The 12,452-nt window shown below is 36.7% G+C and overlaps 3 protein-coding genes across 4 annotated transcripts; 2 read left to right on the top strand and 1 right to left on the bottom strand.

Annotated features, from left to right (window-relative positions):
• Window positions 1-198: 198 nt before the first annotated feature.
• Window positions 199-3,381, bottom strand: LOC126872722 (mannose-P-dolichol utilization defect 1 protein homolog). Its single transcript, XM_050632863.1, has 7 exons — window positions 3,244-3,381; window positions 2,610-2,807; window positions 2,105-2,484; window positions 1,410-1,475; window positions 1,143-1,275; window positions 864-1,068; window positions 199-782 (listed from the first exon to the last, which is right to left on the bottom strand). The coding sequence occupies exons 3-7, from the start codon at window positions 2,190-2,192 to the stop codon at window positions 540-542; spliced, it is 735 nt and encodes a 244-aa protein (XP_050488820.1). The 5' UTR covers window positions 2,193-2,484; window positions 2,610-2,807; window positions 3,244-3,381; the 3' UTR covers window positions 199-539.
• Window positions 3,382-3,553: 172 nt separating this feature from the next.
• Window positions 3,554-10,850, top strand: LOC126872713 (tubulin glycylase 3A-like). Of its 2 annotated transcripts, XM_050632830.1 has the most exons (14): window positions 3,554-3,942; window positions 4,073-4,357; window positions 4,429-4,614; window positions 4,688-4,908; window positions 5,003-5,130; window positions 5,212-5,485; window positions 5,563-5,776; window positions 5,870-5,960; window positions 6,393-6,563; window positions 6,629-6,882; window positions 6,953-7,149; window positions 7,395-7,667; window positions 7,752-7,946; window positions 8,015-10,850. In XM_050632830.1, the coding sequence occupies exons 2-14, from the start codon at window positions 4,207-4,209 to the stop codon at window positions 8,255-8,257; spliced, it is 2,598 nt and encodes an 865-aa protein (XP_050488787.1). In that variant the 5' UTR covers window positions 3,554-3,942; window positions 4,073-4,206; the 3' UTR covers window positions 8,258-10,850. The 2 variants fall into 2 exon arrangements, with proteins under 2 accessions (XP_050488787.1, XP_050488788.1); XM_050632831.1 differs by having other exon boundaries at window positions 3,554-4,357; window positions 8,024-10,850.
• On the top strand, window positions 10,850-12,385 carry LOC126872738 (uncharacterized). Its single transcript, XM_050632885.1, has 2 exons — window positions 10,850-11,367; window positions 11,436-12,385. Exons 1-2 carry the CDS (start codon window positions 11,040-11,042, stop codon window positions 11,585-11,587), a joined length of 480 nt encoding a protein of 159 aa, XP_050488842.1. The 5' UTR covers window positions 10,850-11,039; the 3' UTR covers window positions 11,588-12,385.
• The last annotated feature ends 67 nt before the right edge of the window (window positions 12,386-12,452 follow it).

The following is a 12,452-nucleotide window of genomic DNA, read 5'->3' as shown; positions in this document are numbered from 1 at the left end:
TCCCTTCCCTTACTACAGCTAGCGAACCATATCATACATAGCGTCAGCGATCTACATCACTTCCGGTTTGGCGGTCAATTTAAAGTGATTGATGACGTAAAATTTTTTTTAGTAATAAAACTTTATTTCTACTAAACAGATTAGATTCTCCATTACAAAATTTTTATCAGGCTTGGAACTTTTAGAAATAATAACAAATACGATTTTTATAGTATGTTTATTTCTAAAATATCTTCTACTTTTAAGATAGTATGATTTATAACAAATTTAAAATTATAACTTGTCAACTAGAAAAGATTCATGAATGTAATACATACGTGGCGATTAAAATATAAGTTTAGGGTATTTAAAATGTTAGTTTATTAACTTAGATACATTTATACCTTCTTCATTAAAGTAGGTGTATCCTTCTCAGACTATTGATATCAGAATGCTGATTTCATTTATTTACACCCACTTACACATTTCATTTCGTTGCATGGATTTTTGACTTCATTATTTGATTATTTCCCAAAATATTAAAAATTTTATTAATTTACTTATTGATTTTTTTTTGTTCCATCTTTGTTTTTCGCATCTACATTCCAATAATACAAAATTTGTGCAACTATTATAGCATTTGATATAGAGGAGCACATATACATTATTATCATTGTAATATCTCCTGTTTCTTGGATAGAGGTAAATATTCGTGTAAGAGATCCAAAGAGGAGCATGAAAGCTGTTATTGCTGATAGCTGACCAGTATTTCCATTGGAGTAATTTGTGTAGGCTTGCATTAACTGAAACAATATGAAATCATAAATATATTTTCAGTAAGTTTATATATATTATATAATGATTTTTATTTACAAGCATCTTACCTTACTGGCAAGTACAATGGGTATATTCATTGCTTGACAACCCCACAGAACATTTACCGGGGTCAAGCCACTAGTAGCAGCAAAGAACACTGCTAGATAAGCAGCAAGGAATGCAGTTGCTTGAACTGTATTACCACTGAAATGCATGACTAATATTGCAATTGCTAAAGTTTGCATACCTAAAAAAACTCCATCACCCCATGAACTAGAATCCAACCATTCATTGATTAATTATAATATGAATGTGTACAAAGGTATATATAATTTTAATTATAGTACCTGAATGGAAAACCACTTATAAAACTGTAGGATACCATGGCTGTCATGGCAAATAAGTCCAGTAACACGCTGAAGACATTGATGCCTTCTACACTTTTACTTCTAAGAATTTTTACAATCTGTGGTATCTTGACTAACAAACAAAAACTTAATACAGTATAATGTTATACACAAAGTTAATTATACATGCAACTATTGCACAAAAACGCAGCTCAGTGTTTAAATTCATGATAATTACAAAGTTTACATAAAAATATATTTTCTAACCGAGAAGAGATCCACCGATGATGCCGAGACCTAAAAATTTGCTCAGCGCCAATTTGAAGCATCCAACTGAAACATGTTCGAAATTTTCATGTTTTACTTGAAGTGGTTCGTATCTTCTTCGCAGGAAATTCATTTTAACTTTTATAAGAAGCAATTTAAATCGTCACAAAGAAATAATGACTTCAAATTTATCGTCGAGAAAAAAATTGAACATCGTTGAGCGCTCACTACGAGTATTTCAAAATTCGATTGTTCAAAAATCTAATTTATTCAGTACAACGTTCAAAGTAGTAGAATTCGAAAGCATTACAATTCACGGTATGCGAGAGTAAAGAGGGAGTAAAATTATATTTAAAATTCTTATGCTATTTATGCGAAGCTTTTGTTTATAGTAGTATGAAATTATGTATATACCTATTATGCTTGTATTTGAATGTGTAAATGCTAAAAAGTTGTAAAGTCATGTATTACATCGTAGCATTTATTAAATATAAAATAGGTTACGATATGTGATAAATGAAAGTATTAGTTCCAAACTTTAATCTTTATTTCTATTGAATAGTACGCTAGTGGTATGCGAACGATCATGACAATGGGTATAAGTAAGACGCTGTGGATAAAAATAAATTTATTATAATTCTATGAATCAGTTATATCGGCTATTGGCCGTTTATGAATGAAGTTCCAGCACTCACCGTGAAAAAAGTTCATGTCATCGAAATATTCTTCTATGCACTCTTCTGTGAATAGTAGAAGAGAAACGTTCCTGATTAAGTGAGCCATACTTGCTACACATGCGTTTTATATCTTCTGACTCGTGTCAGAATGCAAAAAATAATGTAATTCCACTTTGTTACGTTTACGATGTATAGGTTAACATAGAGTCGTTCTATTGGTAAGATCGACTTTTATACCGACAGATAACTCGTCATAGTAGAGTCCCAACACTCTTCGATAAAGAATGTGGCGCGCCATTTTGAATAGTTATTACCCATATGTTTTCATGACATGCTACAATTCTTATTTATTCTAATACTATTCGTTCCCTGATAATGCTTTTATTAATGATTAATATCTAAAACAATGAACATTAATACATTTAAAAAAACACACAACATTACTACCAGTAATTCGTGAAATGCTCAACATTAAAATCTCGAGTTTTAAAAGTAAAGAAACTCGAGCAACTTCATTTCTTACCATTTTCAAATACCTCCTGTCACCGACAGTGACATGTTTATCCTTTGGATCATTCGTTTTTTCGGAGCTCGTCTGTATTTCGTACTCTTTTCAATATTCCAGTGAGAATTGCAGCAACATACAACTGTATCCTAGTCTCTACGAATGCAGTCGTACAACTATATTCTATGATTTCCCACAACATATATCGCACCATATCTAATGGTAAGGAAGTAAGATCACGAAAATTAAGATTACGATTACAAAATTATGATCACGAAATAAACCATGGAAAAATAACAATGGGTCTTTCTGACATATTTACGGTGCGGTCATGATTCTACAAAAGAAACTCACTATCTCATAAGCAATAATTCTTTGATGTTGCTTTTATCACACGCAAATATCAACGTACACGGAAAGCCGATAACAAAGGCGCGTAGAGGTCGACCGAATTGCAAAATAGTACGACGTGCCGAATATATTTTAGAAAATTATCAGCATGAAATCGAACTCGGGCAATTAGCGATAGCAGGTCGAAGTGATTCGTCAGGCCGCCTCTTCACGCGAGCCAAGATGCATTCGCATAAGTGGGTCAGAGGTTGTGGAACAGGAGTGGTTAGGGCAACCCACGCGATAGCTTTTGCTTCTTTACCTGCATTCGATGGTCGTGAAGTTCCGCAGGGGTGCCTGGTACGCTCCTCCTATTCTAACAATTCCCTCCTATCCTTCCTCACTGTTTTTATCCGCTTAGAACTTCCATTATGTAATTTATTTACACAGCGTCTGAAATCTACCAAATTTTATTATACAAAAAAAAAAAAAATTTCATTGCAGGTAAATTCGATGTTTCAGAATTCGAAACTATACTTTAGGAAATCTTTGATGATAGAATAATTCAGAAAGAAATGATTGTATGGGCTGGTCGCTTTTCGAGATTCTAAATGATCACCCTTATCAGCCAGCTGATCCAATATTCGCAGATCTTGTAATGCGACATAAGAATATAGCTCGGGGAGGACATAGTCATGCGATTTTATCCAATTCGCCGAATAGTTAGGGTAGTTTAAAACGGTTTCAGGGCGCACGCCTACGGAATTCTAGATTATGTACACATACTTCGAGTCTGTTGTTCGATGATGTTCAGTCGGAGTTTTGCTTCCGTCTCGTTGATTCTTCCTTGTGACTCTGACTCGCATCTGTTCGAGGCATGTCGTCTCTGATCGTGCAATATCGAGGACATTCCTCCGTTAAACAGTTTAGATTCGAACAGGCGATTATCAATTAGAAAAATCGAAGGTGATTGCTCTGAATCGGAGAGAAGAATGTTGATGGAACGTCGAAGATTCAACAGGTACTAGAAGAGATCTAATTCGAACGTGCAGAGTGTTAATACGATTTTTTATTGCGTTAAAGATCTATTTTTCTTTTTTTTTTTTTTTTTTTTTGGGACACTTTTAATAACTGCTATCGAATCTTGTAAGCTGATCCAGGATAAAATAACGTTGACCTCTTCGGGCTCGTTCTTCCTTCAACAAACTCTACTGCAATGAAGCGAAATTGAAGACCAACGGAGTGCATCAGTGCAGACGAACCTACAGATTTGCAAGCGCGCTACATGAAAGCAAACGATGAGGCGCTATCGAATTTGGAGCCGACCAGCTCGGATAAAACGGACAAGAATGAAGAACAACCTGTGGTGGACGAACCGCTAGATAACAACCCGAAACCAACGCTAGACATTGTATCAGATGCGAATATAGTTCAAGGTTATGACCCAAAAACTATTTTTTATCCTCCATTCACCAACGTATACTTTAACATCGTTTGTGTCATACAGGAACAGTTCAGCCGAGTTTAGAACTTCCACCGACGTTACACGAACGATTTATGCGAATCAAGCAAATAGTGAAAGATGCCATAGCTGCGCATCACACGTTTATGGTGTACGGAAGGGCGCGAGTGATTCGCGAATGCATGTTAAGACGAGGATGGTGCGAAAAGTTCTTCAAAAAGAATACCAATGGTATTTCAGTCGTTTCGTGAATTTTTTCAATTTTGTATTTTACCCTTGGTATTACATAAGTCGACTTTCTCAGGCGAACAACATTTTAACGTGGATGCAAGTCCTGTCGTATTGTTGGCTGGTATCGGCGATTTAAGGGATCAGCAAAGCGAGCGCCTATTGATCTCTAGAATGCTCACTAATCACACCGTGGATTTTCTCTGGAACACAGGATCGGAATGGCCCGGTTGGCCAGCACAGGACAACAAAACGACGATCTTTAACAGATATTGTCGGGCAGGATTCACGTCGAAGGTACCTGAAGTGGCCTTGCCTGATCTCTTTCAGTCATGTGAAACACACTTTGTACGAGGATAATATATGCCTGTAAGAAAATCGATTGCCTTAGGTGGGTTTATGTTCGAACGTCAGACAAATGCACTGGTATTACGAGGCTGGAGTGGCGAACACACTTTTTCCACGTTGCTATAATTTATGCCAAGGCGATCAGATGCACGCTTTCGTCGAAGACTTTCGGTGAATCATAGCTATTATTTGCACAAATCTTCCTACTTTTTAACATCTTGATTTTTATTTTATTATCTATATTTCGTATAGATTCACAGCATGTCTAGGTCTGTTAAAATGGTTAGTTAGTAAGATCAACAACGAAGGTGAAAACGCAGTTAGAGCACCGACTGGCACGGTGCCCTTGAAGGCGTTAGAGTTCGCAATTAAACGATGCAGCGATTACATTAGCGCACAATCGCACGAGGATATCGACCAAGAAATCGAAAGGGTTTGGGTGCATCAATGGGATCAGTTTATCAGCTGGTACTATCAGATCGTTCATGGTCACGCTCTCTTTGTTCGAAACAATGTGCCATTTCAAGTAAGCAACTCGATTTCGATCGAATCGCTGACAAGTGAAGTCATGGGAACTATATTAATTTAGCACGGTGTGAACAGAAATTCTTCTTGGCGTCGAAGCATATCCTGAAGAAGATGAAGAAGTACTGGCCACAAATCGATATGGACGGTGTGATGAACGTGTGGATCATGAAACCGGGAAATAAAAGCCGAGGTCGAGGAATCGTTCTGCTGAATAAACTGGAAGATGTCATGGCGAAGATGAATCCATCGAATAAATCAGACACGCGCTATGTCGTACAAAAATATATTGGTAATTGCTGCTGCCTTTAAAAATTATCGATCGGTACACTTTGATCCGGATAAATGTAGTTTTGATTAACACACGTTGTTCCCTTTTTTATAGAACGGCCATTACTCATACACAGCACTAAATTTGACATCAGACAATGGTTCGTCATTACCTGCGCCCAGCCCCTAACTCTTTGGATATACAAGTAATTTGTTAGCTATAATTTATAGTACATTGTAGTTAAGTAAGTACAGGTATGCATAACTTGAAACAATTTCTGTTCCGTGTCACGTTATCTCATGCTTGTAAGTATCCGTATCGTATAATTATTGTGTGGAAAATGCATTGCAATTATCGTCAATGTACATTTGAAATAGTTCACAAAACAGAAAGAAGAAACTTGCTAATATGCATTTAAAATTATAACTAGGTAATTCATTACTCTTAAACAAGTTATAGGAAATTACTAGTCACGAGTTCACCTTCTGCAAAACCGATCCCAGTTTACATAACCCAGTTTGCGTAAATGAGCTTCCTATTATTGTATTCATCGAGCGATATGTTCGACATGCGAATCCTACGAGCAACACGATCCATCGAAAAAGGGAATAGTAATATAGCATCCTCTTGTTCGCAGGGAAAGTTACCTGCGATTCTGCTCCCAGAAATTCAGTTTGACGGACTTCCACGAGTCGATTCATCTGTGCAATCACGCGATCCAGTGCAAGTACACGAATTGCGGCGATAGAAATGCTGCGTTGCCCTCGGATAATATGTGGGATGCTACGACCTTCAAAGAGTTTCTCAAGTATGATGCACTTCGATTCAGTCGCGTGATCAGATTGAAATTTGCAACTGACGAAACTCCAACAGATCTCAAGGACACGACAAAGCGTGGGACGATATAATCTATCCTGGGATGAAGCAAGGCCTGGTTGGCTCTTTGTTAGCTAGTCAAGAAGCTATGGACCGTCGAAAAAATAGTTTCGAACTCTATGGCGCTGATTTTATGGTTATGGATGACTTTTCCGTATGGCTGATCGAAATCAATAGTCATCCTGACATGAGTTACTCGAGCAAAGTTACGACACGCCTGTGCAGACAAGTTCTCGAGGACACTATAAAAGGTGCTTGAAACTTTCCATTTGTTTATACGAGTGCTAGGCTTGCTTTCTTATGCTATGTGGATTTCCGCAGTGGTTATAGATTATCGAGAAGATAAAAACGTTGATACAGGACAGTTTGAGTTGGCTTACAAACAAAGGATGCCAAGTTGTCAACCATATTTAGGCGCAGCTCTATCTCTTCAAGGGACTAGAATAACTACTTGTGGGAAGAAAGCTAATTTAAATAATCAGGAATCGAAAGTTAGTCTCGTTTCGAAGTCCCCGATGGTAGGCATCAAAAGAAAATCGAAGAATTATAAATAATTTCTTAATTTTACGAGCCTTACAGGATGCCATCCGAAAGTTAGAAATTATTTGCGATAACCATCTTTTATCAGATATTATAGAGATATTAGTACAGAAAAGAAACATGAAACTATTGATATATATATTAAGCATTATTATATAACTAAAAAGTGACGCTATTGTGTATGAATTTATATTTATCCGTGGTTAAATGAAAATAATCGTAGACTTGTTTAACGAAGAAGAAATCGACTGTGCACAATCAAATCGGTCCAGTGATCGTAGATTTGATCGAAGAATTAGAAATACAGCTTGACCAAGAATTTTACGCTTACTACAAAATGGACTCGCCTAAGTTAAGGCAAGCTCTACCAACGAGTGCACCTCCAAAGCCCTTAATAACTGCTGTGCTGATCGATAAGCAGGAATCGACCGTGAAAAGTGCACCTGTGGTTGGCCCGGTACCCAACGTTAAGTCAAAATTCCCTACATCCGTTCAGGTACGTATTACAATGATTAAATCGCGTAATTATCAGGTGGTTTTATTTAAAAAAAAAAAAAAAAAAAAAACGATTGTATATTAGGAAAAAATTGGCAATAATCAGAAACATATGGCGCGCATGCCGAGAAAATCGCACACTTTCGCTGGACCAGATAGCAGTAAGGCAGAATCATCTCCGGTATCGCAGTCTTTGGTTACCAAGATTATGGCTTTTCAGAAACAATCTACAAAATTGGTTCCAAAAATAGAAAAACCTTTGAAGTCAAACAATGATAAGGTAGATGTAATTTTATAGGATTTACCGCCATATCTTATTCTGGATAATATTCTCTTTATATGCGTTAGATAATCAAGACGGTGATACGAGATGCCATTAAAAAGTACAAGAGGAATACTCCTCATCTGTCCACCATAACTCGGGAGACACCAACGTTGCCGTCTCTTCTAACTACAAACAAAGTTGGTCAAGCAGTGAACGTGAAAAATAAAAATCGTAACGTCCCAAAAAAATATCCTCGTCAAAAGAAGAATAAGATTTTATCAGACATCACGGACATGTACGCCGTTGGTTTAAGGTTAACTAAGTGATTGAAAATGTCTTTGTGATCTGCACTCGTTACTCTTCCATTGTTGATCTATCCTTAGAGTCTATATTTGAACGTATATTTGAACTGAACTGTAAATGATCAATAAAAAACTATACTACCGACCGTTAAGATCTTCCGATTTTTTACTCCCTGTAAGAAAATACCGAAACAAAATCTAATCGACTTCTTCAAATCGAAAAAAAACATGATTTGACATTAATTAACCAACATCAATGGCAACTTAAAAAAAAAATCAAAATTATTAAAGTGGAACAGTCAGACAAATGGAGACCATCGTTCTCCAAAGATTCTCCTCTAAATTCGATGATTAGCTGTAAAAAAATTAAGCGATATACGTTCTTTTTGTCCATACTTGTCACGTGGAATGGAGTACGTCGACTCATCTTGGAATTCTGGAGGTACTGCAACCGCCGGCTATTCGCCTAATCAGAAAGATACCAGTCATACTCTTCTCAATGAAGATGATTTTCAATGCACATTTTTTCGACAATCCAAACGCAAAATCAAGGTACGATATATTGCGAAAGTTAACTCTTAAAAGCCATCGTTAAGTAAAAGAAATCATGTTAATGTTATGATGCATCGAATTTTAACCCGATACGTCTGTTTTTATTTCAATTAAATTTCACCAAGTCAAAAAAATCATACTGTGATAATGTCATTACGGACGACTGCTATTATCAGCCACGGTGTATGAGCGTTTAGGGAAGAACAATTAACCGTTCTACACATTCCAAATCCAACAGCGACAAGAAAAACTTGAGCCCTAATGAAAAAGTATGTGAACGAGTACAGCACAGTCTGTACTGATAAAATGTTAGAAAATGTCTGGTCTTATAAAAAAGGTCTCACCTGTCCGGATTGTCCGATGAGTTCTCTCTAGTTTGCTCAGAACACAAGCTGATTGACTGTTGTCAAACATTAGTTTTTCAACTAACAGCATCCTTTACGTGTCTTCACCTGGTAAAGGTGAGGTGGTAGCAGAACTGACGCGAGGTGTTCGGTTTCGGAAACGTGCGAATATCTCACTTAGTTCGTTTAATATTATTCCGGACGGAACAATATTAAAACAAAATTCCTCGGTGCAATGAAACTTCGTGCCTTTAGAAGGCGAATCTTGTCGTTTAACTTGTCGGTCTACTGAATCACTCCAATTTTCCCTTACCAGCCAGGCACATGCCACTCGCGGTGGTCAGACGAAAATTCGATCTCGTTCAATTTGTCCGACACTTGCACCGATTCGGAAAGCGAGTTTGACGAACAAGTGCACTCAACACCGTATCTACCAACGAACTCCAGTGGCACGTACACGAACGATGATCACATTTCCAAGCCTAACGGAAAAGCACTCGATGCACCGAGAGTAACATTTAATCAAACGTTATATATTCACTCAGACAGAAGCCTGAAATCCTGTTTGCAGAAAGGATCGATGCGAAGAGAAATTGAAAACGGTTTCACACAAATCGTACGGTTAACGAAAAAGAGAAACTGCTTGAGAGAGAAAAATGATCTCAAGAATAACTATAGCACGAGATTCTGTACGTCGCGATTTCCTACGAAATGTGAGAAACAAATAGCGTTGAAAGACAAAATGTTTCTTGAAGAACGTATGAAAAATAGTAGAAACGCGCAGTCAGGTAAAATTTGAAGGAAATTTAACTTCTTTTCTCTCTATATTATCTTTGTAACGTGTTTGATATATTCCAAGGCATACAAAGTATTCTCCGTGGTACTAAGAGGTCATACGATTCCACGAATATCGCACAGAACGACAGAAGTATTTGCAAAAGAAAGAAACTGATTGAAAATAGAATCGTGAAGAATAGACGTTTGCTAAAGTCTGTAGCAGAAATGATACGTGAGATGAGTCTAGAAATTCCTCTTCGAATGGACTTCGATTCGATCCAAAGTATCAAGAATACAGTTGCAGAGACTGATCTGACGAGATTGGAAGGAGAAAAAGTACAAGCGAAAAGCCCGAAAAAAATTAAGAACAGTCAAGCAATTAAGGTGGAATTGCAAAGGCCAATTTTTAAAAAGGCCAACGTGGAAAAATTGTTGGACGACTCCATGCGTGAAGCCGTGAAAAAATATAGAGCATGCAGAAATACGTGGGATAGTATAAAAAAAGAACAGTTTATAAAAGCTTAACAAAAAAAAAAAAAAAAACATTTTGTTTACTCCAAATCATGAACATAGAGCAATATCGAAGCACACTTATCGATTGTCAATATCATCATCGAATGGTGTCATTTTTGAACGAAAGTTTGTCAACTAAATTGAGATGTAGAAAGATTGACGCGACCAAAACATGTTAAAGTATAAAAATATAGAAATTTGTTATTGAAAAGATTCCACGATGCGACAAAAGAATGATTATGTAACTGTTTCGCAAAACGACAAACAAATAAGTCAAAACGTAGATCTCATTACAAATTCTAACTATGGATTATCCGACATCCAAGGAGACTTTAAAATATCGAAAAACGGAAAATATAAATTGGAAGACTCGAACATTGTAAAAACTATTAAAACGCGCAAATGGCAAATTGTGTTAACCTCTCCCGATTGTTCGATTAAAGAGCACTGTCAAGGTTGGCAGGTACGAAAGAGTTGAATTAAAAAGTCCAACAGAATTTTCGAGTATTACAAAACACATAAAAATATTATTTCGCAAAATTTTTTGTAAGATATATTCAAAAGATCCAAAGGAAATCGGAGAAGAATCAAAGATAATTGTAAGAGTTTCCGATTCTATAATGATTACGAACGTAGAGCCTGTAAGAACCGCGAACGTCGAGATTCTTTGCAACCGCGATGATCTCGACGATCTACTGGAAGAAGAGGAGAAAGAAAACGTGAACACATACGGCAAGATCATTCTCAGGGAATACTTGAGTCTTCTCTCCGCTGAGGACGCAAAGATCAATTTCATTCTAAAGGTTCTGACAAAGGCGGTAAACGAACATAAAATTTTCGTGATTTATGGCACCTTCCCAGTGCTAAGGAAGCCTCTAGGAAGAAGAAACTGGATAGAGAAAAGGTTCATCAGAAGAATGCTCTCAATGTCACCGGAAATCTCGGAAGGTTGCTGACAGAAATTCATTCCATTTGTTATAAAAGCGACAAATATACATACGTTCTTTATCTTTCAGCTGGCTTGGAAACGATTGAAAAATTATTACGTTATCCTGCTAATTTTATATGGTCCACTAATAAAAGAGTAGCGGTTAGAACAGAAGAAAGAACCATAATTAATAAATTCTCCGGGTGCTATTTCACATCAAAGGTTACTTATAGCAAGTGATTTTCTAATATCCATAATCTTTTTTCGTTCGGAAGGTATGAAGAAACTATTGGAAACTATGTTAAAATTATTTCAGATCGATATGTGCAATAATCTAGAAAATATTTCTTGGTTCTATGAAACTGGCGTGTCAAACGTACAATTTCCACGATGCTACAATGTTTATCAGGTTCGTATACGATTTTTCATTTTGATGGTAATAAAAACATGTCACAAGTGTACAGCCTGTGCAGATAAAGGAATTCGTGCAAGATTTTTACATCACAGCTTGCATGGGAATTCTCAAGTGGTTCTTATTCTTGGCCAGCATCGCTGGACCAAATGCTGTTTGGTCCCAAGACGGCACTGTCCCTATCAAAGCAGTTTTATTCGCTCTTGAACGTTGCGCGGAATACATAAGGTTTTAAAAAAACAAAGTAAAATACTCTCGAGGCATTTTCTATCGAATCCAAATAAATTGTAGCATCTGCGCGCACGAGGACATAGATGGACAGAGTTATAAAGACATATCAATTTCTAATTGGAATCAATTTTTATCGTGGTACGAAAGACTTTTGCATAAACGAGAAATATTGGAGAAGAATGATGGCATAGATATCGAAGTATGCAATTAATATAAAATCAAAATGATGGTAGATTATATTGAAAATTTGTTGTTAGGAACTATTACGATTCACCGCAAATATGATAAAAGAAATGATAGAGTGTCGTCCTCAGAGTCAAATTGATGGAATGCGGAATGTCTGGATTTTAAAACCAGGTGACAAGAGCTTGGGTAAAGGTATAATTCTTAAGAATTCATTGCAAGACATACTAAGCAAGATAAATCAAGCTGCTAAGGAATGCATGCAGTATGTCGTACAAA

Source organism: Bombus huntii, chromosome 13 (genome assembly GCF_024542735.1).
Source record: "Bombus huntii isolate Logan2020A chromosome 13, iyBomHunt1.1, whole genome shotgun sequence".
Taxonomy (NCBI): Eukaryota; Metazoa; Arthropoda; class Insecta; order Hymenoptera; family Apidae; genus Bombus; species Bombus huntii.
Note: the sequence above shows the minus strand (reverse complement) of the source record. Positions and strands in the feature narration are given on the sequence as shown.